This window comes from Paramormyrops kingsleyae, chromosome 21 (assembly GCF_048594095.1).
Source record: "Paramormyrops kingsleyae isolate MSU_618 chromosome 21, PKINGS_0.4, whole genome shotgun sequence".
In the NCBI taxonomy this organism is placed as follows: domain Eukaryota; kingdom Metazoa; phylum Chordata; class Actinopteri; order Osteoglossiformes; family Mormyridae; genus Paramormyrops; species Paramormyrops kingsleyae.
Window position 1 is genome coordinate 18,639,540 of NC_132817.1, and position 25,640 is coordinate 18,665,179.

General features: G+C 50.0%; 2 protein-coding genes across 2 annotated transcripts; one reads left to right on the forward strand and one right to left on the reverse strand.

Annotated features, from left to right (window-relative positions):
- Positions 1-15: 15 nt before the first annotated feature.
- LOC111840626 (uncharacterized) lies at positions 16-22,058 on the forward strand. Its single transcript, XM_072704337.1, has 10 exons — positions 16-125; positions 738-1,941; positions 2,032-2,137; positions 2,875-3,022; positions 3,174-3,221; positions 3,833-3,910; positions 4,148-4,285; positions 4,425-4,508; positions 4,759-4,809; positions 20,605-22,058. The coding sequence occupies exons 1-10, from the start codon at positions 123-125 to the stop codon at positions 20,713-20,715; spliced, it is 1,971 nt and encodes a 656-aa protein (XP_072560438.1). The 5' UTR covers positions 16-122; the 3' UTR covers positions 20,716-22,058.
- An 873-nt stretch (positions 22,059-22,931) lies between these two features.
- Positions 22,932-24,369, reverse strand: ncbp2 (nuclear cap binding protein subunit 2). Its single transcript, XM_023840876.2, has 4 exons — positions 24,173-24,369; positions 23,848-24,029; positions 23,477-23,615; positions 22,932-23,288 (listed from the first exon to the last, which is right to left on the reverse strand). Exons 1-4 carry the CDS (start codon positions 24,245-24,247, stop codon positions 23,190-23,192), a joined length of 495 nt encoding a protein of 164 aa, XP_023696644.1. The 5' UTR covers positions 24,248-24,369; the 3' UTR covers positions 22,932-23,189.
- Between the last annotated feature and the right edge of the window lie 1,271 nt (positions 24,370-25,640).

A 25,640-nucleotide genomic window follows, 5' to 3' on the forward strand; every position in this document is an offset into this window, starting at 1 on the left:
TCGAGAGCGACGGGGCTTACGACGAGCGAAGTGGGTGCATACATGTCGTCAGCTGGAGCGTGTCTCGGCGAAAGCCTATTAAGTATAGTGATGGAACTTTTCCTTTCAATTATGACAGTCTCATGGTAACGTATATTTATTCATTTGCTGCACTGTAATAGGGCGTGTCAGTGTTTTGCATTCGGAAATTCCATGCATTTTTCATGTTTTCCGGTTAGCTAGCTGCACCTTTAGGAAAATGAGAAACGGGTAGAAACTAATCGTTTAGATTGAAATGTTGATCATCCGGCTCTCAGGGTTACTGTTATACCGAGATGTATCGAACGGGCAAAATTGACGTATTGCACTTTTTACCTTGCTCCTTTTCTTTAATTGCATTTAGAAAAGAAGCATGCATCTGCTATAATAGGGTACAGGGGTCGTTTGTCTTACATTTTCATTTGCAGAATCTCTTAATTTTGCATTCGATCGCCACATGTGAGTATATTTCCATAAAATATAAATTTAAAATACCTACTCACTGTCGATAGATTTAATCTCCGCACTTAAGAATCCTCATATCAGATCATTATCTACGAAGATAACATTTAGGCAAAACTAATGAGAGACAACTTGGACACACTCGCAAACTTTATTTATATTAGGTGTATTTAATAAGGGAAACGGGAAGTGTAACTCCCGCAATATAGTTTATATTTGCCGAATATTTGCGTGAGTATCTTCTCCCTTTCTTGTAGCACTTTCTCTGGATCATAATGTTGAATAGACTCCGGAACCAGAAACTTCTCCGATCTGTGAATGTGAGGCCCAGGATTCTGGGCACGCTTCACCGCGCCAGGCTGAGGGGCCACCTCCCCATATCACTGCAGAAGCGCTGGTGGCTCCTGAGGACATTCATGCCACCCGAGAGAAGGAGGCAGGGCAGCCGGACTCCCACAGTCAAGAGGAAAAGGCCCAGACCCTTACTGGAGAAATCGGATGTCAGGTCGGACAGTGAGGACGCCGGGTCTGATTCTCAAAGGCTCTCTCGGGTTGTGGCAGCCAGTGTAAGCACAGAAAGTGGAGAAGATGAGTCACGAATCAGTTTTGCTTCAGGAGCCAATCTGCCCAGACCTACTGACCCTCACCTGGACACTGATGACTGCTCCGATGGGTCTGTGCAGCCTGCTCCGTCCCAGGCCAGCCTCACTATGGTAAAAGCTGCCAGACTGCCGGCAGATGCCTCTCCCATAGTGGCAGGGGGAGTTCAGAGGCCACCGAGTCACGCTGTCAGGCAGTCCCTAAGGAAGCGAGCGAAACTGCCAGTCAGCCAGCAGCAGAAGGCGCCTTACTTGCTGGTGCGATACAGGACCTTGTCCAGGTTTAATCTCTACAAGCTGGCTCGCTCCAGGAGACGCCTGCTGTACTGCAGGCGTCCTTACAGGGTTCCTATACATGGGGGCAGGAGCCGAAGGGGATCAGTGATCAGCCGCCCGTCCCCCCCGAGGACGGAAATCGCCGCATCCTTAGGGGAGGTGAATGGCTGGCAGTGGCGAAATGGCAAGGGGCCGGCAGGATGCAGCTGGCCAGAGGAGGGACTGGTGCAGGTTAGCCGGGTCGCGGGGGAAGCCTCCAGATTCCCCAGCCTCGGGAAAGGCCTCTGGGACCGGGGAGACTCTCCGGGCCTCCCTGGAGCGAGCAGAGCAGGAGATGGAGATAAAGGCAGGGAAAGGTGTGACATAGGGGCGGAGCTAATGGCCAGTGAGACTGAGGGCCCTGAGGGTGACGCCCACACAGGGGCGGAGCCTCCATCCTGCTCCGGCTGCTGTACAAATCCACTGAGAGACCACCGGTACTGCAAGAGCACCGGTGACATGGTGCCCGAGACGGGAAACGTGGGAGCAAACGACCAGCTGCTGAGCCCTCAGACTGGCAGGGAAGGAATCACTGAGCTCATCCATGGTATGGACCAGCAGACACTGATATGTTCATGTGGTGTGTGTTTGTGTGAAATAATATGTGATATTTGCCCCCTGCTCCTCTCCCCCCAAGAATTCCTGGAAACCTTCTATGAGAAATATGGAAGCTTCATTCCATTAAGTAAAAGCGATGTTCTCCAGCACCTCAACAAGAAGCTGAATGCTGATCTCACTGACAAGTAAGTTAGGTCCTGTCCTGACACTTATCAGTGGGGTAGACTGTGGGTTAATGTTTTCATCCTGCATGCTTGGGATATTTCATTCAGTACAACCTAAAATAATAGGAAAATAAATTATTGCAGTTACCATTTGTTTTTCAGACCGAGTAGGAGTACTTACATTTGTGTACTTGCCGATACGGAGTACCAATACAAGTACTTAAGGCAGTATTAATACCATCAAAAATACAAAGAATGACCTAACATGGTCTAACCAGACCAATACTCATCCTGGCAAATCAGACCAATACGGTTGACAAATCTCTCGCTAGATGCCAAAATCTGGTAGGGCAGCAAAAATGTCCTGGGTTTGAGTTTTAACGTAATATTGCAGTTGAGCGATATCAGTTCTTGGTATCTGAGAATCATTATGAGTCCGAGTATGAGTATATGAGAGCAGTATCGGTGCATCCCTAAGAACAATAACAGGTACGGAGGCCTAGATGCCGAGCCACACGCTGCCCAAATGTGATGGCACTTGACTGTTAGCATCATGGTTTTTTTGGTATCCACCTATTTGTCATATAATTATGCATGATTGCAGTTGATTGGTTGCGGAGTTATAATGTAGCCTGTGGCTAACACGTCAGTCTCAGCTAGTCGTTCATGGTGGGATCAGCTGAGGTTCGCCCTGTGATTCTTCCGTGAACCGCCTGTTCCTGTCACGGTCCTCACGCCGGCCGCTTCTCTCCTCTCAGGAAGTCTTTCATCTACAGTGAGGTGGCCCGATACCAGGCCGGCTTGGCCGCCGCCCCCATGCACTTCTTCAAAGTGGCCCACAACAGGCACACACTGACCCTGGAGGACCTGTCTACGCTGGACAACCAGAACTGGGTCAACGACCAGGTGCGATCTCTGCGTTTCGATTGGCTGCTTCTCTCAGTGTTAGCACCGCCTCCCCTGTGACCCATAAAAGCAGCCATTGGCCAAAATTTTGGTGGACGTGGTTTTGTTCACATGCCCGGGAACTAACCCTGTGTGTGCTTTGTTCCATTAGGTAATCAATATGTATGGAGAATTGATTATGGAGGCTGCCCCACACAAGGTAGGCTTGTATCGCTGTACTTTGGTGATGCACTGGCCAACAGTGTATTTTTTGTGATGTTTTTATAAATTCACTGTATTACCATTATAAAGCCTTATGCTTCACAAATTGCACAGGAGGTATGAGAGGGGTAATAATTCAGTAGAGTCCAATAATCAATCATTATGGGACATTTAAAGTCATTAAATATAGCTTGTGTTCCCCCTAAGACTGATCTGAGGTTTAATGCACATGCTCAATAAACAGATGTCCCAGTGTCCACAGAGGAAGGCCGTCATCTTTATGGGAAGCAGAGCTAATTATGCTGGGATGGTGATAATCATGCAAAGTAATTCAAATGCACTTTCTCACTAGGCCATATTTATGTGCTGTTTCCATGACAACGTAAGCAGTAGTTCTTATTTTATGACATTGATAATTTAGACATCGAATTTAAAAATGCATGTTTTTTTGTTTTTTTTTGCTGAGTGAAATTGGTCACAAATGCAGTGTTTTGTAGAAAGAATGGTCAGTGATGGCCATGAACAGAATTGCACTACGCAGCGTTTTGCTCGGCAGGGATGTCTGGCGTCGTCATCGTAAATAAGCAGAGCTCACATTCTTTTTCACAGGTTCATTTTTTCAACAGCTTCTTTCACAAACAGCTGATAACCAAAGGATACGAAGGAGTGAAACGCTGGACTAAAAAGGTAAGGGAAGTGAGACTCTAACTCTCAGTGGGAGGAATTACTGTCAATCACTGTCCAATTTACCCAATAGGGAGTCTGACATCGCCGACACAGTAGTCCCACCCTCTGCTAGTGTCATTATAAAGCCTTATGCTTCCCAAATTGCACAGAGGGTATGAGAGGGGTAAGTAACTGCATGAATGAAGCGTCTGATTGGCTCTGCATGAATGAAGCATCTGATTGGCTGCGCGTCTGCAGGTGGATCTCTTTTCAAAGTGCCTCCTTCTGGTCCCCATCCACCTGGAGATCCACTGGAGTCTGATCGCCGTGGAAGTGGCTGAACAGAACATCCGTTTCTATGACTCCCAAGGCATCACCTTCAAGCACGTGATTGAGGTAACGTGCAGATGCTGGAATGTCCCGGCGGTCTGGGTTTATGGTCTGTTTTCCGTCGGGAGCCTGGCGGCCCACGTGAACCCCCCCCCCCCCTGCCAGCCGATCCGGCCAAACATGCCGCTTCTCCGTCTCTTTGTAGAACATCCTGAGATACATAGTTACTGAAGCGAGAGAGAAGCAATGCACAGCCTTCCAGAGGGGCTGGAAGACGGTGGTGAACAAGGTGAGACACTCAAGGCGCAGTATTCCCTCCCAACACAAGGGGGCGGGAGTGACCTCAGCCAGTTCTAAATGTAGCTTTTTGCATTAAAGACCATACAAGCTTCTCCAAGAACAGCTTTATGTGGAGCTGGAATTGTACACATTAGCTGCAGCTACAAGGCCCTGTGTAAGTACAGGTTAGTGTCTCCATGTACCATGGTAAAAGTGCATAAACCATCCAGGCTTCTCTCTCTCATTAATCTTTCTCACAGCGGATTCCACAACAGAAGAATGACAATGACTGTGGCGTTTTCGTTCTAGAGGTAAGGATCGTCTCTTCACTGTCCATTCGGTTTCATTTCCTCATCCCATCCTCACTTGCGCGGGGGCAGTGGTGGTCTAATGGTTAGGGAAGTGAGCTTGTGACCGAAAGGTTGCTAGTTCTAGTCCCTGGCTGACAAGGTACCACTGAAGTATCCTGATCAAGGTGCCATGTCGCAGTTTAAATTAATTAGTTTTTAAAGTAGATAGTTAAAGTAGTTAATTAGTGTCATTGTAGTGATCAGTGTTTTAAGTTGTCAGTAACTGGTACCTGTAGTTTGGACTGGGTAGTCTGTGTGAAGCTAAGCAGGACTGTGTCTGGCCAGTGGTTGGATGGGAGCCCAGTTGGGTTGTTGGTCTGTGATGATCCTGGTGCTTTACTGTAAAGTCTCATTAAGTGTTGGCTGGTATCTTTTGGAAAAAGTAGCGGCCATCTGTTTTCTTAGGCTACTGGGGGGGGGGGGGGGGGGGGGGCCCTGTGTGCGGTGAGGGTGCCTGGGAGTCCACATGCAGTGTGCAGACTACCTGACTGTGCAGGCTCCACACACAGGGAGCTATGGGGGATTTGAACCTGGGTCCCTGGTTTGTGAGGCAGCAGTGCTGATCTCTGTGCTATCCAGCCACCCCCCTCCTATTGTCCCCTGTCGGTAACTGATGTATTTGCTTTCTTTAGGCTCCAGCTCATATTCTCAGTGATCAGTGTTCTAAGTTGTCAGTAACTGTGGTGCCTGCAGTTTGGACTGGGTAGTCTGTGTGAAGCTAAGCAGGACTGTGTCTGGCCAGTGGTTGGATGGGAGCCCAGTTGGATTGTTGGTCTGTAATGATCCTGGTGCTTTACTGTAAAGTCTCATTAAGTGTTGGTTGGTATCTTTTGGAAAAAGTAGCAGCCATCTGTTTTCTTAGGCTACTGGGGGGGGGGGCCCCCTGTGTGCGGCGAGGGTGCCTGGGAGTCCACATGCAGTGTGCAGACTACCTGACTGTGCAGGCTCCACACACAGGGAGCTATGGGGGATTTGAACCTGGGTCCCTGGGTTGTGAGGCAGCAGTGCTGATCTCTGTGCTATCCGGCCACCCCCCTCCTATTGTCCCCTGTAGGTAACTGATGTATTTGCTTTCTTTAGGCTCCAGCTCATATTCTCAGTGATCAGTGTTCTAAGTTGTCAGTAACTGTGGTGCCTGTAGTTTGGACTGGGTAGTCTGTGTGAAGCTAAGCAGGACTGTGTCTGGCCAGTGGTTGGATGGGAGCCCAGTTGGGTTGTTGGTCTGTGATGATCCTGGTGCTTTACTGTAAAGTCTCATTAAGTGTTGGCTGGTATCTTTTGGAAAAAGTAGTGGCCATCTGTTTTCTTAGGCTACTGGGGGGGGGGGGGCCCTGTGTGTGGTGAGGGTGCCTGGGAGTCCACATGCAGTGTGCAGACTACCTGACTGTGCAGGCTCCACACACAGGGAGCTATGGGGGATTTGAACCTGGGTCCCTGGGTTGTGAGGCAGCAGTGCTGATCTCTGTGCTATCCGGCCACCCCCCTCCTATTGTCCCCTGTCGGTAACTGATGTATTTGCTTTCTTTAGGCTCCAGCTCATATTCTCAGTGATCAGTGTTCTAAGTTGTCAGTAACTGTGGTGCCTGCAGTTTGGACTGGGTAGTTTGTGTGAAGCTAAGCAGGACTGTGTCTGGCCAGTGGTTGGATGGGAGCCCAGTTGGGTTGTTGGTCTGTGATGATCCTGGTGCTTTACTGTAAAGTCTCATTAAGTGTTGGCTGGTATCTTTTGGAAAAAGTAGCGGCCATCTGTTTTCTTAGGCTACTGGGGGGGGGGGGGCCCTGTGTGCGGCGAGGGTGCCTGGGAGTCCACATGCAGTGTGCAGACTACCTGACTGTGCAGGCTCCACACACAGACTATCCGGCCACCCCCCTCCTATTGTCCCCTGTCGGTAACTGATGTATTCGCTTTCTTTAGGCTCCAGCTCATATTCTCAGTGATCAGTGTTCTAAGTTGTCAGTAACTGTGGTGCCTGCAGTTTGGACTGGGTAGTCTGTGTGAAGCTAAGCAGGACTGTGTCTGGCCAGTGGTTGGATGGGAGCCCAGTTGTGTTGTTGGTCTGTGATGATCCTGGTGCTTTACTGTAAAGTCTCATTAAGGGTTGGTTGGTATCTTTTGGAAAAAGTAGTGGCCATCTGTTTTCTCAGGCTACTGGGGGGGGGCCCTGTGTGCGGTGAGGGTGCCTGGGAGTCCACATGCAGTGTGCAGACTACCTGACTGTGCAGGCTCCACACACAGGGAGCTATGGGGGATTTGAACCTGGGTCCCTGGGTTGTGAGGCAGCAGTGCTGATCTCTGTGCTATCCGGCCACCCCCCTCCTATTGTCCCCTGTCGGTAACTGATGTATTTGCTTTCTTTAGGCTCCAGCTCATATTCTCAGTGATCAGTGTTCTAAGTTGTCAGTAACTGTGGTGCCTGCAGTTTGGACTGGGTAGTTTGTGTGAAGCTAAGCAGGACTGTGTCTGGCCAGTGGTTGGATGGGAGCCCAGTTGGATTGTTGGTCTGTAATGATCCTGGTGCTTTACTGTAAAGTCTCATTAAGTGTTGGTTGGTATCTTTTGGAAAAAGTAGCAGCCATCTGTTTTCTTAGGCTACTGGGGGGGGGGGCCCCCTGTGTGCGGCGAGGGTGCCTGGGAGTCCACATGCAGTGTGCAGACTACCTGACTGTGCAGGCTCCACACACAGGGAGCTATGGGGGATTTGAACCTGGGTCCCTGGGTTGTGAGGCAGCAGTGCTGATCTCTGTGCTATCCGGCCACCCCCCTCCTATTGTCCCCTGTAGGTAACTGATGTATTTGCTTTCTTTAGGCTCCAGCTCATATTCTCAGTGATCAGTGTTCTAAGTTGTCAGTAACTGTGGTGCCTGTAGTTTGGACTGGGTAGTCTGTGTGAAGCTAAGCAGGACTGTGTCTGGCCAGTGGTTGGATGGGAGCCCAGTTGGGTTGTTGGTCTGTGATGATCCTGGTGCTTTACTGTAAAGTCTCATTAAGTGTTGGCTGGTATCTTTTGGAAAAAGTAGTGGCCATCTGTTTTCTTAGGCTACTGGGGGGGGGGGGGGGGGGGGGGGGGGGGGGCCCTGTGTGTGGTGAGGGTGCCTGGGAGTCCACATGCAGTGTGCAGACTACCTGACTGTGCAGGCTCCACACACAGGGAGCTATGGGGGATTTGAACCTGGGTCCCTGGGTTGTGAGGCAGCAGTGCTGATCTCTGTGCTATCCGGCCACCCCCCTCCTATTGTCCCCTGTCGGTAACTGATGTATTTGCTTTCTTTAGGCTCCAGCTCATATTCTCAGTGATCAGTGTTCTAAGTTGTCAGTAACTGTGGTGCCTGCAGTTTGGACTGGGTAGTTTGTGTGAAGCTAAGCAGGACTGTGTCTGGCCAGTGGTTGGATGGGAGCCCAGTTGGGTTGTTGGTCTGTGATGATCCTGGTGCTTTACTGTAAAGTCTCATTAAGTGTTGGCTGGTATCTTTTGGAAAAAGTAGTGGCCATCTGTTTTCTTAGGCTACTGGGGGGGGGGGCCCTGTGTGCGGCGAGGGTGCCTGGGAGTCCACATGCAGTGTGCAGACTACCTGACTGTGCAGGCTCCACACACAGACTATCCGGCCACCCCCCTCCTATTGTCCCCTGTCGGTAACTGATGTATTCGCTTTCTTTAGGCTCCAGCTCATATTCTCAGTGATCAGTGTTCTAAGTTGTCAGTAACTGTGGTGCCTGCAGTTTGGACTGGGTAGTCTGTGTGAAGCTAAGCAGGACTGTGTCTGGCCAGTGGTTGGATGGGAGCCCAGTTGTGTTGTTGGTCTGTGATGATCCTGGTGCTTTACTGTAAAGTCTCATTAAGGGTTGGTTGGTATCTTTTGGAAAAAGTAGTGGCCATCTGTTTTCTCAGGCTACTGGGGGGGGGCCCTGTGTGCGGCGAGGGTGCCTGGGACTCCACATGCAGTGTGCAGACTACCTGACTGTGCAGGCTCCACACACAGGGAGCTATGGGGGATTTGAACCTGGGTCCCTGGGTTGTGAGGCAGCAGTGCTGATCTCTGTGCTATCCGGCCACCCCCCTCCTATTGTCCCCTGTCGGTAACTGATGTATTTGCTTTCTTTAGGCTCCAGCTCATATTCTCAGTGATCAGTGTTCTAAGTTGTCAGTAACTGTGGTGCCTGCAGTTTGGACTGGGTAGTTTGTGTGAAGCTAAGCAGGACTGTGTCTGGCCAGTGGTTGGATGGGAGCCCAGTTGGGTTGTTGGTCTGTGATGATCCTGGTGCTTTACTGTAAAGTCTCATTAAGTGTTGGCTGGTATCTTTTGGAAAAAGTAGTGGCCATCTGTTTTCTTAGGCTACTGGGGGGGGGGGCCCTGTGTGCGGCGAGGGTGCCTGGGAGTCCACATGCAGTGTGCAGACTACCTGACTGTGCAGGCTCCACACACAGACTATCCGGCCACCCCCCTCCTATTGTCCCCTGTCGGTAACTGATGTATTCGCTTTCTTTAGGCTCCAGCTCATATTCTCAGTGATCAGTGTTCTAAGTTGTCAGTAACTGTGGTGCCTGCAGTTTGGACTGGGTAGTCTGTGTGAAGCTAAGTAGGACTGTGTCTGGCCAGTGGTTGGATGGGAGCCCAGTTGTGTTGTTGGTCTGTGATGATCCTGGTGCTTTACTGTAAAGTCTCATTAAGGGTTGGTTGGTATCTTTTGGAAAAAGTAGTGGCCATCTGTTTTCTCAGGCTACTGGGGGGGGGCCCTGTGTGCGGCGAGGGTGCCTGGGAGTCCACATGCAGTGTGCAGACTACCTGACTGTGCAGGCTCCACACACAGGGAGCTATGGGGGATTTGAACCTGGGTCCCTGGGTTGTGAGGCAGCAGTGCTGATCTCTGTGCTATCCGGCCACCCCCATCCTATTGTCCCCTGTCGGTAACTGATGTATTTGCTTTCTTTAGGCTCCAGCTCATATTCTCAGTGATCAGTGTTCTAAGTTGTCAGTAACTGTGGTGCCTGCAGTTTGGACTGGGTAGTCTGTGTGAAGCTAAGCAGGACTGTGTCTGGCCAGTGGTTGGATGGGAGCCCAGTTGGGTTGTTGGTCTGTAATGATCCTGGTGCTTTACTGTAAAGTCTCATTAAGTGTTGGTTGGTATCTTTTGGAAAAAGTAGCAGCCATCTGTTTTCTTAGGCTACTGGGGGGGGGGGGGGCCCCCTGTGTGCGGCGAGGGTGCCTGGGAGTCCACATGCAGTGTGCAGACTACCTGACTGTGCAGGCTCCACACACAGGGAGCTATGGGGGATTTGAACCTGGGTCCCTGGGTTGTGAGGCAGCAGTGCTGATCTCTGTGCTATCCGGCCACCCCCCTCCTATTGTCCCCTGTAGGTAACTGATGTATTTGCTTTCTTTAGGCTCCAGCTCATATTCTCAGTGATCAGTGTTCTAAGTTGTCAGTAACTGTGGTGCCTGCAGTTTGGACTGGGTAGTCTGTGTGAAGCTAAGCAGGACTGTGTCTGGCCAGTGGTTGGATGGGAGCCCAGTTGGATTGTTGGTCTGTGATGATCCTGGTGCTTTACTGTAAAGTCTCATTAAGGGTTGGTTGGTATCTTTTGGAAAAAGTAGTGGCCATCTGTTTTCTTAGGCTACTGGGGGGGGGGGGGGGGGCCCTGTGTGCGGTGAGGGTGCCTGGGAGTCCACATGCAGTGTGCAGACTACCTGACTGTGCAGGCTCCACACACAGGGAGCTATGGGGGATTTGAACCTGGGTCCCTGGGTTGTGAGGCAGCAGTGCTGATCTCTGTGCTATCCGGCCACCCCCATCCTATTGTCCCCTGTCGGTAACTGATGTATTTGCTTTCTTTAGGCTCCAGCTCATATTCTCAGTGATCAGTGTTCTAAGTTGTCAGTAACTGTGGTGCCTGCAGTTTGGACTGGGTAGTCTGTGTGAAGCTAAGCAGGACTGTGTCTGGCCAGTGGTTGGATGGGAGCCCAGTTGGGTTGTTGGTCTGTAATGATCCTGGTGCTTTACTGTAAAGTCTCATTAAGTGTTGGTTGGTATCTTTTGGAAAAAGTAGCAGCCATCTGTTTTCTTAGGCTACTGGGGGGGGGGGGGCCCCCCTGTGTGCGGCGAGGGTGCCTGGGAGTCCACATGCAGTGTGCAGACTACCTGACTGTGCAGGCTCCACACACAGGGAGCTATGGGGGATTTGAACCTGGGTCCCTGGGTTGTGAGGCAGCAGTGCTGATCTCTGTGCTATCTGGCCACCCCCCTCCTATTGTCCCCTGTAGGTAACTGATGTATTTGCTTTCTTTAGGCTCCAGCTCATATTCTCAGTGATCAGTGTTCTAAGTTGTCAGTAACTGTGGTGCCTGCAGTTTGGACTGGGTAGTCTGTGTGAAGCTAAGCAGGACTGTGTCTGGCCAGTGGTTGGATGGGAGCCCAGTTGGATTGTTGGTCTGTGATGATCCTGGTGCTTTACTGTAAAGTCTCATTAAGTGTTGGTTGGTATCTTTTGGAAAAAGTAGCAGCCATCTGTTTTCTTAGGCTACTGGGGGGGGGGGGGGCCCCCTGTGTGTGGCGAGGGTGCCTGGGAGTCCACATGCAGTGTGCAGACTACCTGACTGTGCAGGCTCCACACACAGGGAGCTATGGGGGATTTGAACCTGGGTCCCTGGGTTGTGAGGCAGCAGTGCTGATCTCTGTGCTATCCGGCCACCCCCCTCCTATTGTCCCCTGTAGGTAACTGATGTATTTGCTTTCTTTAGGCTCCAGCTCATATTCTCAGTGATCAGTGTTCTAAGTTGTCAGTAACTGTGGTGCCTGCAGTTTGGACTGGGTAGTCTGTGTGAAGCTAAGCAGGACTGTGTCTGGCCAGTGGTTGGATGGGAGCCCAGTTGGATTGTTGGTCTGTGATGATCCTGGTGCTTTACTGTAAAGTCTCATTAAGGGTTGGTTGGTATCTTTTGGAAAAAGTAGTGGCCATCTGTTTTCTTAGGCTACTGGGGGGGGGGGGGGGGGGCCCTGTGTGCGGTGAGGGTGCCTGGGAGTCCACATGCAGTGTGCAGACTACCTGACTGTGCAGGCTCCACACACAGGGAGCTATGGGGGATTTGAACCTGGGTCCCTGGGTTGTGAGGCAGCAGTGCTGATCTCTGTGCTATCCGGCCACCCCCATCCTATTGTCCCCTGTCGGTAACTGATGTATTTGCTTTCTTTAGGCTCCAGCTCATATTCTCAGTGATCAGTGTTCTAAGTTGTCAGTAACTGTGGTGCCTGCAGTTTGGACTGGGTAGTCTGTGTGAAGCTAAGCAGGACTGTGTCTGGCCAGTGGTTGGATGGGAGCCCAGTTGGGTTGTTGGTCAGTGAAGATCCTGGTGCTTTACTGTAAGGTCTCATTAAGGGTTGGTTGGTATCTTTTGGAAAAAGTAGCGGCCATCTGTTTTCTTAGGCTACTGGGGGGGGGGGGGGGGGCCTGTGTGCGGCGAGGGTGTCTGGGAGTCCACATGCAGTGTGCAGACTACCTGACTGTGCAGGCTCCACACACAGGGAGCTATGAGGGATTTGAACCCGGGTCCCTGGGTTGTGAGGCAGCAGTGCTGATCACTGTGCTATCCGGCCACCCCCCTTCTGTTGTCCCCTGTTGGCAACTGATGTATTTGCTTTCTTTAGGCTCCAGCTCATATTCTTAGTGATCAGTCTTTTAAGCTGTGAACAACTGTGGTACTTGCAGTTTGGACTGGGTAGCCTGTGTGAAGCTAAGCAGGACTGTGTCTGGCCAGTGGTTGGATGGGAGCCCAGGTGGGTTGTTGGTCAGTGAAGATCCTGGTGCTTTACTGTAAGGTCTCATTAAGGGTTGGTTGGTATCTTTTGGAAAAAGTAGCAGCCATCTGTTTTCTTAGGCTACTGGGGGGGGGGCCCTGTGTGCGTCTGGGAGTCCACATGCAGTGTGCAGACTACCTGACTGTGCAGGCTCCACACACAGGGAGCTATGAGGGATTTGAACCTGGGTCCCTGGGTTGTGAGGCAGCAGTGCTGATCACTGTGCTATCCGGCCACCCCCCTCCTATTGTCCCCTGTTGGCAACTGATGTATTTGCTTTCTTTAGGCTCCAGCTCATATTCTTAATGATCAGTCTTTTAAACTGTGAGCAACTGTGGTGCATGTAGTTTGGACTGGGTAGTCTGTGTGAAGCTAAGCAGGACTGTGCCTGGCCAGTGGTTGGATGGGAGCCCAGTTGGGTTGTTGGTCAGTGAAGATCCTGGTGCTTTACTGTAGGGTCTCATTAATGGTTGGTTGGTATCTTTTGGAAAAAGTAGCGGCCATCTGTTTTCTTAGGCTACTGGGGGGGGGGCCCTGTGTGTGGCGAGGGTGTCTGGGAGTCCACATGCAGTGTGCAGACTACCTGACTGTGCAGGCTCCACACACAGGGAGCTATGAGGGATTTGAACCCGGGTCCCTGGGTTGTGAGGCAACTGTGCTATCCGGCCACCCCCCTCCTATTGTCCCCTGTAGGTAACTGATGTATTTGCGTTCTTTAGGCTCCAGCTCATATTCTTAGTGATCAGTCTTTTAAGCTGTGAGCAACTGTGGTACCTGCAGTTTGGACTGGGTAGCCTGTGTGAAGCTAAGCAGGACTGTGTCTGGCCAGTGGTTGGATGGGAGCACAGTAGGGTTGTTGGTCAGTGAAGATCCTGGTGCTTTACTGTAGGGTCTCATTAAGGGTTGGTTGGTATCTTTTGGAAAAAGTAGCGGCCATCTGTTTTCTTAGGCTACTGGGGGGGGGGCCCTGTGTGCGGTGAGGGTGTCTGGGAGTACACATGCAGTGTGCAGACTACCTGACTGTGCAGGCTCCACACACAGGGAGCTATGGGGGATTTGAACCTGGGTCCCTGGGTTGTGAGGCAGCAGTGCTGATCTCTGTGCTATCCGGCCACCCCCCTCCTATTGTCCCCTGTAGGTAACTGATGTATTTGCTTTCTTTAGGCTCCAGCTCATATTCTCAGTGATCAGTGTTCTAAGTTGTCAGTAACTGTGGTGCCTGCAGTTTGGACTGGGTAGTCTGTGTGAAGCTAAGCAGGACTGTGTCTGGCCAGTGGTTGGATGGGAGCCCAGTTGGGTTGTTGGTCTGTGATGATCCTGGTGCTTTACTGTAAAGTCTCATTAAGGGTTGGTTGGTATCTTTTGGAAAAAGTAGCAGCCATCTGTTTTCTTAGGCTACTGGGGGGGGGGGCCCTGTGTGCGGTGAGGGTGCCTGGGAGTCCACATGCAGTGTGCAGACTACCTGACTGTGCAGGCTCCACACACAGGGAGTTATGGGGGATTTGAACCTGGGTCCCTGGGTTGTGAGGCAGCAGTGCTGATCTCTGTGCTATCCAGCCACCCCCCTCCTATTGTCCCCTGTCGGTAACTGATGTATTTGCTTTCTTTAGGCTCCAGCTCATATTCTCAGTGATCAGTGTTCTAAGTTGTCAGTAACTGTGGTGCCTGTAGTTTGGAATGGGTAGTCTGTGTGAAGCTAAGCAGGACTGTGTCTGGCCAGTGGTTGGATGGGAGCCCAGTTGGGTTGTTGGTCTGTGATGATCCTGGTGCTTTACTGTAAAGTCTCATTAAGTGTTGGTTGGTATCTTTTGGAAAAAGTAGCAGCCATCTGTTTTCTTAGGCTACTGGGGGGGGGGGGGGGGGGGGGCCCTGTGTGCGGCGAGGGTGCCTGGGAGTCCACATGCAGTGTGCAGACTACCTGACTGTGCAGGCTCCACACACAGGGAGCTATGGGGGATTTGAACCTGGGTCCCTGGGTTGTGAGGCAGCAGTGCTGATCTCTGTGCTATCCGGCCACCCCCCTCCTATTGTCCCCTGTCGGTAACTGATGTATTTGCTTTCTTTAGGCTCCAGCTCATATTCTCAGTGATCAGTGTTCTAAGTTGTCAGTAACTGTGGTGCCTGCAGTTTGGACTGGGTAGTTTGTGTGAAGCTAAACAGGACTGTGTCTGGCCAGTGGTTGGATGGGAGCCCAGTTGGGTTGTTGGTCTGTGATGATCCTGGTGCTTTACTGTAAAGTCTCATTAAGGGTTGGTTGGTATCTTTTGGAAAAAGTAGCAGCCATCTGTTTTCTTAGGCTACTGGGGGGGGGGGCCCTGTGTGCGGTGAGGGTGCCTGGGAGTCCACATGCAGTGTGCAGACTACCTGACTGTGCAGGCTCCACACACAGGGAGTTATGGGGGATTTGAACCTGGGTCCCTGGGTTGTGAGGCAGCAGTGCTGATCTCTGTGCTATCCAGCCACCCCCCTCCTATTGTCCCCTGTCGGTAACTGATGTATTTGCTTTCTTTAGGCTCCAGCTCATATTCTCAGTGATCAGTGTTCTAAGTTGTCAGTAACTGTGGTGCCTGTAGTTTGGAATGGGTAGTCTGTGTGAAGCTAAGCAGGACTGTGTCTGGCCAGTGGTTGGATGGGAGCCCAGTTGGGTTGTTGGTCTGTGATGATCCTGGTGCTTTACTGTAAAGTCTCATTAAGTGTTGGTTGGTATCTTTTGGAAAAAGTAGCAGCCATCTGTTTTCTTAGGCTACTGGGGGGGGGGGGGGGGGGGGCCCTGTGTGCGGCGAGGGTGCCTGGGAGTCCACATGCAGTGTGCAGACTACCTGACTGTGCAGGCTCCACACACAGGGAGCTATGGGGGATTTGAACCTGGGTCCCTGGGTTGTGAGGCAGCAGTGCTGATCTCTGTGCTATCCGGCCACCCCCCTCCTATTGTCCCCTGTCGGTAACTGATGTATTTGCTTTCTTTAGGCTCCAGCTCATATTCTCAGTGATCAGTGTTCTAAGTTGTCAGTAACTGTGGTGCCTGCAGTTTGGACTGGGTAGTTTGTGTGAAGCTAAACAGGACTGTGTCTGGCCAGTGGTTGGATGGGAGCCCAGTTGGGTTGTTGGTCTGTGATGATCCTGGTGCTTTACTGTAAAGTCTCATTAAGTGTTGGCTGGTATCTTTTGGAAAAAGTAGTGGCCATCTGTTTTCTTAGGCTACTGGGGGGGGGGGGGGGCCCTGTGTGTGGTGAGGGTGCCTGGGAGTCCACATGCAGTGTGCAGACTACCTGACTGTGCAGGCTCCACACACAGGGAGCTATGGGAGATTTGAACCTGGGTCCCTGGGTTGTGAGGCAGCAGTGCTGATCTCTGTGCTATCCAGCCACCCCCCTCCTATTGTCCCCTGTCGGTAACTGATGTATTTGCTTTCTTTAGGCTCCAGCTCATATTCTCAGTGATCAGTGTTCTAAGTTGTCAGTAACTGTGGTGCCTGTAGTTTGGACTGGGTAGTTTGTGTGAAGCTAAGCAGGACTGTGTCTGGCCAGTGGTTGGATGGGAGCCCAGTTGGGTTGTTGGTCTGTGATGATCCTGGTGCTTTACTGTAAAGTCTCATTAAGTGTTGGCTGGTATCTTTTGGAAAAAGTAGTGGCCATCTGTTTTCTTAGGCTACTGGGGGGGGGGGGCCCTGTGTGCGGCGAGGGTGCCTGGGAGTCCACATGCAGTGTGCAGACTACCTGACTGTGCAGGCTCCACACACAGACTATCCGGCCACCCCCCTCCTATTGTCCCCTGTCGGTAACTGATGTATTCGCTTTCTTTAGGCTCCAGCTCATATTCTCAGTGATCAGTGTTCTAAGTTGTCAGTAACTGTGGTGCCTGCAGTTTGGACTGGGTAGTCTGTGTGAAGCTAAGCAGGACTGTGTCTGGCCAGTGGTTGGATGGGAGCCCAGTTGTGTTGTTGGTCTGTGATGATCCTGGTGCTTTACTGTAAAGTCTCATTAAGGGTTGGTTGGTATCTTTTGGAAAAAGTAGTGGCCATCTGTTTTCTCAGGCTACTTGGGGGGGGGCCCTGTGTGCGGCGAGGGTGCCTGGGAGTCCACATGCAGTGTGCAGACTACCTGACTGTGCAGGCTCCACACACAGGGAGCTATGGGGGATTTGAACCTGGGTCCCTGGGTTGTGAGGCAGCAGTGCTGATCTCTGTGCTATCCGGCCACCCCCCTCCTATTGTCCCCTGTCGGTAACTGATGTATTTGCTTTCTTTAGGCTCCAGCTCATATTCTCAGTGATCAGTGTTCTAAGTTGTCAGTAACTGTGGTGCCTGTAGTTTGGACTGGGTAGTCTGTGTGAAGCTAAGCAGGACTGTGTCTGGCCAGTGGTTAGTTGGGTTGTTGGTCTGTGATGATCCTGGTGCTTTACTGTAAAGTCTCATTAAGTGTTGGCTGGTATCTTTTGGAAAAAGTAGTGGCCATCTGTTTTCTTAGGCTACTGGGGGGGGGGGGGGGCCCTGTGTGCGGTGAGGGTGCCTGGGAGTCCACATGCAGTGTGCAGACTACCTGACTGTGCAGGCTCCACACACAGGGAGCTATGGGGGATTTGAACCTGGGTCCCTGGGTTGTGAGGCAGCAGTGCTGATCTCTGTGCTATCCGGCCACCCCCATCCTATTGTCCCCTGTCGGTAACTGATGTATTTGCTTTCTTTAGGCTCCAGCTCATATTCTCAGTGATCAGTGTTCTAAGTTGTCAGTAACTGTGGTGCCTGCAGTTTGGACTGGGTAGTCTGTGTGAAGCTAAGCAGGACTGTGTCTGGCCAGTGGTTGGATGGGAGCCCAGTTGTGTTGTTGGTCTGTGATGATCCTGGTGCTTTACTGTAAAGTCTCATTAAGTGTTGGCTGGTATCTTTTGGAAAAAGTAGTGGCCATCTGTTTTCTTAGGCTACTGGGTGGGGGGGGGGGCCCTGTGTGTGGTGAGGGTGCCTGGGAGTCCACATGCAGTGTGCAGACTACCTGACTGTGCAGGCTCCACACACAGGGAGCTATGGGAGATTTGAACCTGGGTCCCTGGGTTGTGAGGCAGCAGTGCTGATCTCTGTGCTATCCAGCCACCCCCCTCCTATTGTCCCCTGTCGGTAACTGATGTATTTGCTTTCTTTAGGCTCCAGCTCATATTCTCAGTGATCAGTGTTCTAAGTTGTCAGTAACTGTGGTGCCTGCAGTTTGGACTGGGTAGTTTGTGTGAAGCTAAGCAGGACTGTGTCTGGCCAGTGGTTGGATGGGAGCCCAGTTGGGTTGTTGGTCTGTGATGATCCTGGTGCTTTACTGTAAAGTCTCATTAAGTGTTGGCTGGTATCTTTTGGAAAAAGTAGTGGCCATCTGTTTTCTTAGGCTACTGGGGGGGGGGGCCCTGTGTGCGGCGAGGGTGCCTGGGAGTCCACATGCAGTGTGCAGACTACCTGACTGTGCAGGCTCCACACACAGACTATCCGGCCACCCCCCTCCTATTGTCCCCTGTCGGTAACTGATGTATTCGCTTTCTTTAGGCTCCAGCTCATATTCTCAGTGATCAGTGTTCTAAGTTGTCAGTAACTGTGGTGCCTGCAGTTTGGACTGGGTAGTCTGTGTGAAGCTAAGCAGGACTGTGTCTGGCCAGTGGTTGGATGGGAGCCCAGTTGTGTTGTTGGTCTGTGATGATCCTGGTGCTTTACTGTAAAGTCTCATTAAGGGTTGGTTGGTATCTTTTGGAAAAAGTAGTGGCCATCTGTTTTCTCAGGCTACTGCAGACTACCTGACTGTGCAGGCTCCACACACAGGGAGCTATGGGGGATTTGAACCTGGGTCCCTGGGTTGTGAGGCAGCAGTGCTGATCTCTGTGCTATCCGGCCACCCCCCTCCTATTGTCCCCTGTCGGTAACTGATGTATTTGCTTTCTTTAGGCTCCAGCTCATATTCTCAGTGATCAGTGTTCTAAGTTGTCAGTAACTGTGGTGCCTGCAGTTTGGACTGGGTAGTTTGTGTGAAGCTAAACAGGACTGTGTCTGGCCAGTGGTTGGATGGGAGCCCAGTTGGGTTGTTGGTCTGTGATGATCCTGGTGCTTTACTGTAAAGTCTCATTAAGTGTTGGCTGGTATCTTTTGGAAAAAGTAGCAGCCATCTGTTTTCTTAGGCTACTGGGGGGGGGCCCTGTGTGCGGTGAGGGTGCCTGGGAGTCCACATGCAGTGTGCAGACTACCTGACTGTGCAGGCTCCACACACAGGGAGTTATGGGGGATTTGAACCTGGGTCCCTGGGTTGTGAGGCAGCAGTGCTGATCTCTGTGCTATCCAGCCACCCCCCTCTTATTGTCCCCTGTCGGTAACTGATGTATTTGCTTTCTTTAGGCTCCAGCTCATATTCTCAGTGATCAGTGTTCTAAGTTGTCAGTAACTGTGGTGCCTGTAGTTTGGACTGGGTAGTCTGTGTGAAGCTAAGCAGGACTGTGTCTGGCCAGTGGTTGGATGGGAGCCCAGTTGGGTTGTTGGTCTGTGATGATCCTGGTGCTTTACTGTAAAGTCTCATTAAGTGTTGGCTGGTATCTTTTGGAAAAAGTAGTGGCCATCTGTTTTCTTAGGCTACTGGGGGGGGGGCCCTGTGTGCGGTGAGGGTGCCTGGGAGTCCACATGCAGTGTGCAGACTACCTGACTGTGCAGGCTCCACACACAGGGAGCTATGGGGGATTTGAACCTGGGTCCCTGGGTTGTGAGGCAGCAGTGCTGATCTCTGTGCTATCCGGCCACCCCCCTCCTATTGTCCCCTGTCGGTAACTGATGTATTTGCTTTCTTTAGGCTCCAGCTCATATTCTCAGTGATCAGTGTTCTAAGTTGTCAGTAACTGTGGTGCCTGCAGTTTGGACTGGGTAGTCTGTGTGAAGCTAAGCAGGACTGTGTCTGGCCAGTGGTTGGATGGGAGCCCAGTTGGGTTGTTGGTCTGTGATGATCCGGGTGCTTTACTGTAAAGTCTCATTAAGTGTTGGCTGGTATCTTTTGGAAAAAGTAGTGGCCATCTGTTTTCTTAGGCTACTGGGGGGGGGGCCCTGTGTGCGGTGAGGGTGCCTGGGAGTCCACATGCAGTGTGCAGACTACCTGACTGTGCAGGCTCCACACACAGGGAGCTATGGGGGATTTGAACCTGGGTCCCTGGGTTGTGAGGCAGCAGTGCTGATCTCTGTGCTATCCGGCCACCCCACTCCTATTGTCCCCTGTCGGTAACTGATGTATTTGCTTTCTTTAGGCTCCAGCTCATATTCTCAGTGATCAGTGTTCTAAGTTGTCAGTAACTGTGGTGCCTGCAGTTTGGACTGGGTAGTCTGTGTGAAGCTAAGCAGGACTGTGTCTGGCCAGTGGTTGGATGGGAGCCCAGTTGGGTTGTTGGTCTGTGATGATCCTGGTGCTTTACTGTAAAGTCTCATTAAGTGTTGGCTGGTATCTTTTGGAAAAAGTAGTGGCCATCTGTTTTCTTAGGCTACTGGGGGGGGGGGGGGGGGGGGGCCCTGTGTGCGGCGAGGGTGCCTGGGAGTCCACATGCAGTGTGCAGACTACCTGACTGTGCAGGCTCCACACACAGGGAGTTATGGGGGATTTGAACCTGGGTCCCTGGGTTGTGAGGCAGCAGTGCTGATCTCTGTGCTATCCAGCCACCCCCCTCCTATTGTCCCCTGTCGGTAACTGATGTATTTGCTTTCTTTAGGCTCCAGCTCATATTCTCAGTGATCAGTGTTCTAAGTTGTCAGTAACTGTGGTGCCTGTAGTTTGGAATGGGTAGTCTGTGTGAAGCTAAGCAGGACTGTGTCTGGCCAGTGGTTGGAGTTGGGTTGTTGGTCTGTGAAGATCCTGGTGCTATCCAATGTATCTACAATGACACTAATTAACTACTTTCCATCTAGTTAGTTAGTACAATGACACTAACTACTTTCATTTTATGTCACTTTACTTGCTCTGTTCCCCCCCCAGTACTGCAAGCGTCTGGCCCTGGATAGGCCACTGCAGTTCTCGCAGGCAGACATGCCCAGAATCCGCAAGCGGATCTACAAGGAGCTCTGTGAATGCAAACTTATTGACTGAGAGTATAGTGATGCCTACAGCCACCCATCTATCTCCTGAAATCATTTGTTGTGGGGGGGGGGGTCCAGAGTCCATGGGATGAAAGCAGGGTTGCCACAATTTTTTTCATTATTATTATTTTTTTATTTTATATTTTTTGCACTCATACATGGGGGGGTGGTTGACGAACTGGCATACCTTGAGGAAACCCCACACTGACACAGGGAGAACATGCAAACTCCACACAGGACCTTGGCAGGGATTTGAACGCTGGTCCTTTAGGTGCAAGGCCCAGTGCTAACCACTGCGCCCCCCCCCCCCCAATCTGCTGACGGGAAAGTTAGAACCTGCTGCCAGCTGCTCGTTACAATGATCACATCCCTGATGGCGACAGCCGACGTCGTCAGATTGGTGCCATTAGGAGCCGTCGTGCTGATTTCCCAAGAGCAAACCGTGTAGCAGCATCAGCGCTGTCGCCTCCCCTCTGACTCCATTCAAACATCCACAGCCGGTTCTCACCCAGCGATGAGTCTCCATGAGTTTAGGCAGGAGTTACGCGCTGGTAAGTAGGAGATCGCTAACAGTACGGTCATTACTTACTTTATTAAAAACTTGAAAGTTCTACTTCTTAAATGTGGGCAAAATTAACTGTGTTAGACATGGAAGGCATAGATTTTATTAATTTACACTGAAAAAAATCCTGTGAGCGGTTAATATATACCGCCCCAGAAGATAGTTCAGAAATGGACCACTGTGCTGATGTATAAGCCTTTCCTAGCTATTTTTAAGTACATCTGTATTTAAATTTATATTTTACTTGAGCTCGTCTTAAACCGTTTCAGGTCAGATGCTTGCCTGCCTTGTGAAGCATTACACAAAGTGCAATGTTGCACCCTCAGATGTGACTTTTGCAGTTTTCCCTTCCACAGTCTGCCTAAGTGCATACCACTGTGGCTTAACAGACTTCCTGGTGTCTAAAGTGAATCTCTCCACAAGCTTATACCAAACACCATGATCCCAGCATGCTTGGTCTGTGAGGCAACACGTTGGAAGGACCGATCCTTAGGAATGAAGGCTGGTAAAAGATGCCATAAATATTTAATCAATGCAGCGTGTTGCACTGAAGCCCAGAGTTGGTGGAGTTGTAATGTGCTGTCTGTTAGGCTTCATTAACCTATTTCCCAGTTAAGGAGGCAGTGACCAAGTAACCCCACCCACCCTGTATGAAAAAGGCAAACATCCATTTAAGGTGACTGACCATTTCATTCCATCTGTTAGCTAATAAAACAGTTTGCAGTGTGTGATCAGTTTGTACAAGCATTTCAAACGTTAGCTGTATTACAATAAAGTGTCCTCAAGTCAGACTCCCTTGGCATTACTTGACTGCAATAGTGCTGAACAATAGTGGGGGGCAGAAATCATAGCGGGGGGGGGGGGGGGGAATCAGGTGGGCCAGTCCCATAGGCTGTGGGCAGTAGTGTCTTAATGTTTAAGGGAAGCGCACTTGTAATCGAAATACTGGTTCGAATCCCCGACCAGCGAGGCACCACTGAGGTACCCTGAGCACGGTACCGCCCCCAAGCACTGCTCCCCGCGTGCCAAATTAGCTGCCCCCTGCTATGTCACATATGTGTTAAATGCAGAGTACACATTTGTCCACTGTATGCTGTGGTGTCAACAACGACCACAGATTATCCAATTCTAAATAATTCACTTGGTGACAAAAATCACACTACAGATTCTACATCTATATATTTTATGATCAGTTTTTAAATGAGCTGTGGCGTTACTAAGACCCAAGATAAGAACGATTTGCCTCCCAACAGCGTATTTCCAGTTGTTCTCATCACACACCTGTATAACAACAGTTTTATGCTACTGCATTTCACTGTGAACACCACATGGATGACAGGCCCACGACGACCCTTATCTAGCCATAAGTGGGATATCTGGCTCATATCTGTGGGCCCTTGAGCGAGGCCCTTAACCCCCAGATCCATGGACACCACTGCAGGTGGCTGCCCCTCAAAGCTTACTTTCACCTACATGTATGTCATGGAGAGCAAGATGGGGTAGGCGAAAGGAACGTCCCCATGGGGATCGATAAAGTATCACCATCATTAAAGCAGACTGCCAGCCACAGTTCTAATGCTGGGTCAGACTCCTGAACCTGGACCCATGAATCACGATCAGGTACAAACCCTAGATCCACATGAATTTTTTAAATAAAGAGAAGATTTTGGGAAAATACTAAAAATGTTTATTTGGTGTGGGGGTGGGGTGCACAATGTTGCAACACAATCAATGGAAATATCAAATTCGTAAATAATGTTTGGAGAAAAGCTGCCTTCAAGATCAATGGGCCTACTGTCCAACATCACAATAATGATAAAAAAAACAGGCTACTGGACCACAGTTCGGTACCAGATATACAGATAAAAAGGCAAGCGATGCCAAAACGGTACGGAAATAAGTCTAACTGAAAGTAAACCAGATTAAAATTTGTGTCTTCCTTCTGGTGCTCTTTGAAGCTGAGTAAGTTTCCCGTATCCACCCCGAGCAGGGTCATAATCTTGCCTGTATTCGTCTCTGACCTGAAGGAGAAAGGCAGTTGTTCGTTTTCGGCACACTTGACTGAATGGGTTTATTAACTTAATGCGATTTATCTCCAGAGTCTAACAGCTACTGCTCTTAGTTTGTGATTACTGATCAACTGAAGAACAACGACCTGTCAGCGTCACGATGCATAAAGGCTGACATCCTGCAAACGAGGTCAACTTACCTGCCCTCCTGACTTGCCCCGTCCATACTGCCTCCCTTCTTTGAAACCCGCGTCCCAGTCTGTCCGGATGATCCTGTCATCCAATCTGGTGCCATTAAGGAACCTCATGGCATTCTCCGCGTCCACCCTGGTGTAGTATCTTTCCGCAGGGTTAAGGCATGTCGGGCACATTGAAACGGCGATCATTCCAGAACCGCGTTAATATGATAGTAAATCAGCGTAAAACTCGAAGGCCCTAAGGACAATGTTTTGGGAATCGAGTCTTTTTCAACCAAACTGCATACAATTCACAACCAAGAGTGAAAACACATTTAAAGACGTACGATACTTCGCTTTGACCAATAATTTATGCGCGATCACATTCAGGATACTCAACGAAGCAGAATCCACATGCCGTTTTCTTCACTTTATCCAGACCAATAATGATCCTTTTCACATCACCACTTTTGGCGAACAACTCGTACACCTGCTCTTCTGTTGTGTAAAAGGACAAATTTCCCACGTACAACGTGCTGCTTTGCTTCAACAGTTTCTCCTGCTCGTAGCGATTCCCCTGGCAAGTAAAAGAAGCAGATAAAATTGCCGCCGTCGCTTAATCTGTTTCATGAAGCACTAAACATATACACTGACATGCACGTTACCCCGAAATCAGATCTTGTATTCAGTATTCCGAAGACATTAAGAAAACACACTCACCTTAAAATGCTGATCTCTATACTGACTTACGTCGATGTAAGAATCGCTGTGTAAAGCGTTCAACTGCGCAGACATATTGTTCACCAAGCACTGATATTCCAAATGAACGTATCCAAAATAAAACCCAAACACTTCCCTCGGGGTTGACCAAGCATGCGCTGCATAAACATTTATTCCTGATTACCGGATATGGTTATGACTATTTCCGGGGATATGCAGTCCGGTCAGTAAATGAGACCGGTGGGAAACAAACAACGCAGCGAATGGAATTTTTGGGGTCACTTTAAATTGGTGGTTAATGCATAATTGTACTTACACTGATAAAACTAACGAATGTGTAATTTATATGAGTGTATCGCAAAATACAATGTGACTCAGGTGTCCTGAAAGCATCATATGGGTAAATATTTGGTATTCCTTTAAAATCACTGACGGTGGTTATATGCTGTGGCAGCAACATAATCTTCGACTGAGGACATTGGATTAGAGGTAATTTTGTAACTAGCGTTGTGCTGAATTATATGTTGGACATTTTAAATATTACTTCTTGTTCCGGTTACTGATACTTTTATGCTCTCAACAGATCGATTAAACATGGTATTAAAGCGCCTTCTGTTTACTTTGCTGAATAACGCTCAAGTGATCGAGAAACTGTCGGAGTCACGTCCGATTAGACGAGCGGCGCAGATTACGGTCTTTGCCGTCACAAAAGCACGTATCGCTGGCAAGGATGCGACGGCAAAACTCCTGCGATCGGACACGCTGCGCCGGATCCGCCAGGAGACAAGTGGGGATATACCGAAAGACCTGGGCGAGATGGGACGGAGAGTCGAAAGACTTCGAAGGACTTTCGTGAACGAGGTTAAAGAAGGAATGAGGGACGCCTCCAAGCAGATAAAAAACAAGGAGAAATAATACCAAATGCACTCTGAAAAGTCAATATTAATAAAACATACTAGTTGTCAAGGTGTGTGCTTTCATGGATATGTACCCATCTGCCTGTTTCGTGAACAGCAATAAAATACATAAAATAAATTTGCTAGTATGGGTTGGATCTTTCCGTGCCGGAAGTGATGGGCGCCACTTGGCGCAGAACCCGGCACAAGATTTTTTACAAGGAATTGCGGTGAATATATACACTCACCTAAAGGATTATTAGGAACACCATACTAATACGGTGTTTGACCCCCTTTCGCCTTCAGAACTGCCTTAATTCTACGTGGCATTGATTCAACAAGGTGCTGAAAGCATTCTTCAGAAATGTTGGCCCATATTGATAGGATAGCATCTTGCAGTTGATGGAGATTTGTGGGATGCATATCCAGGGCACGAAGCTCCCGTTCCACCACATCCCAAAGATGCTCTATTTGGTTGAGATCTGGTGACTGTGGGGGCCATTTTAGTACAGTGAACTCATTGTCATGTTCAAGAAACCAATTTGAAATGATTCGAGCTTTGTGACATGGTG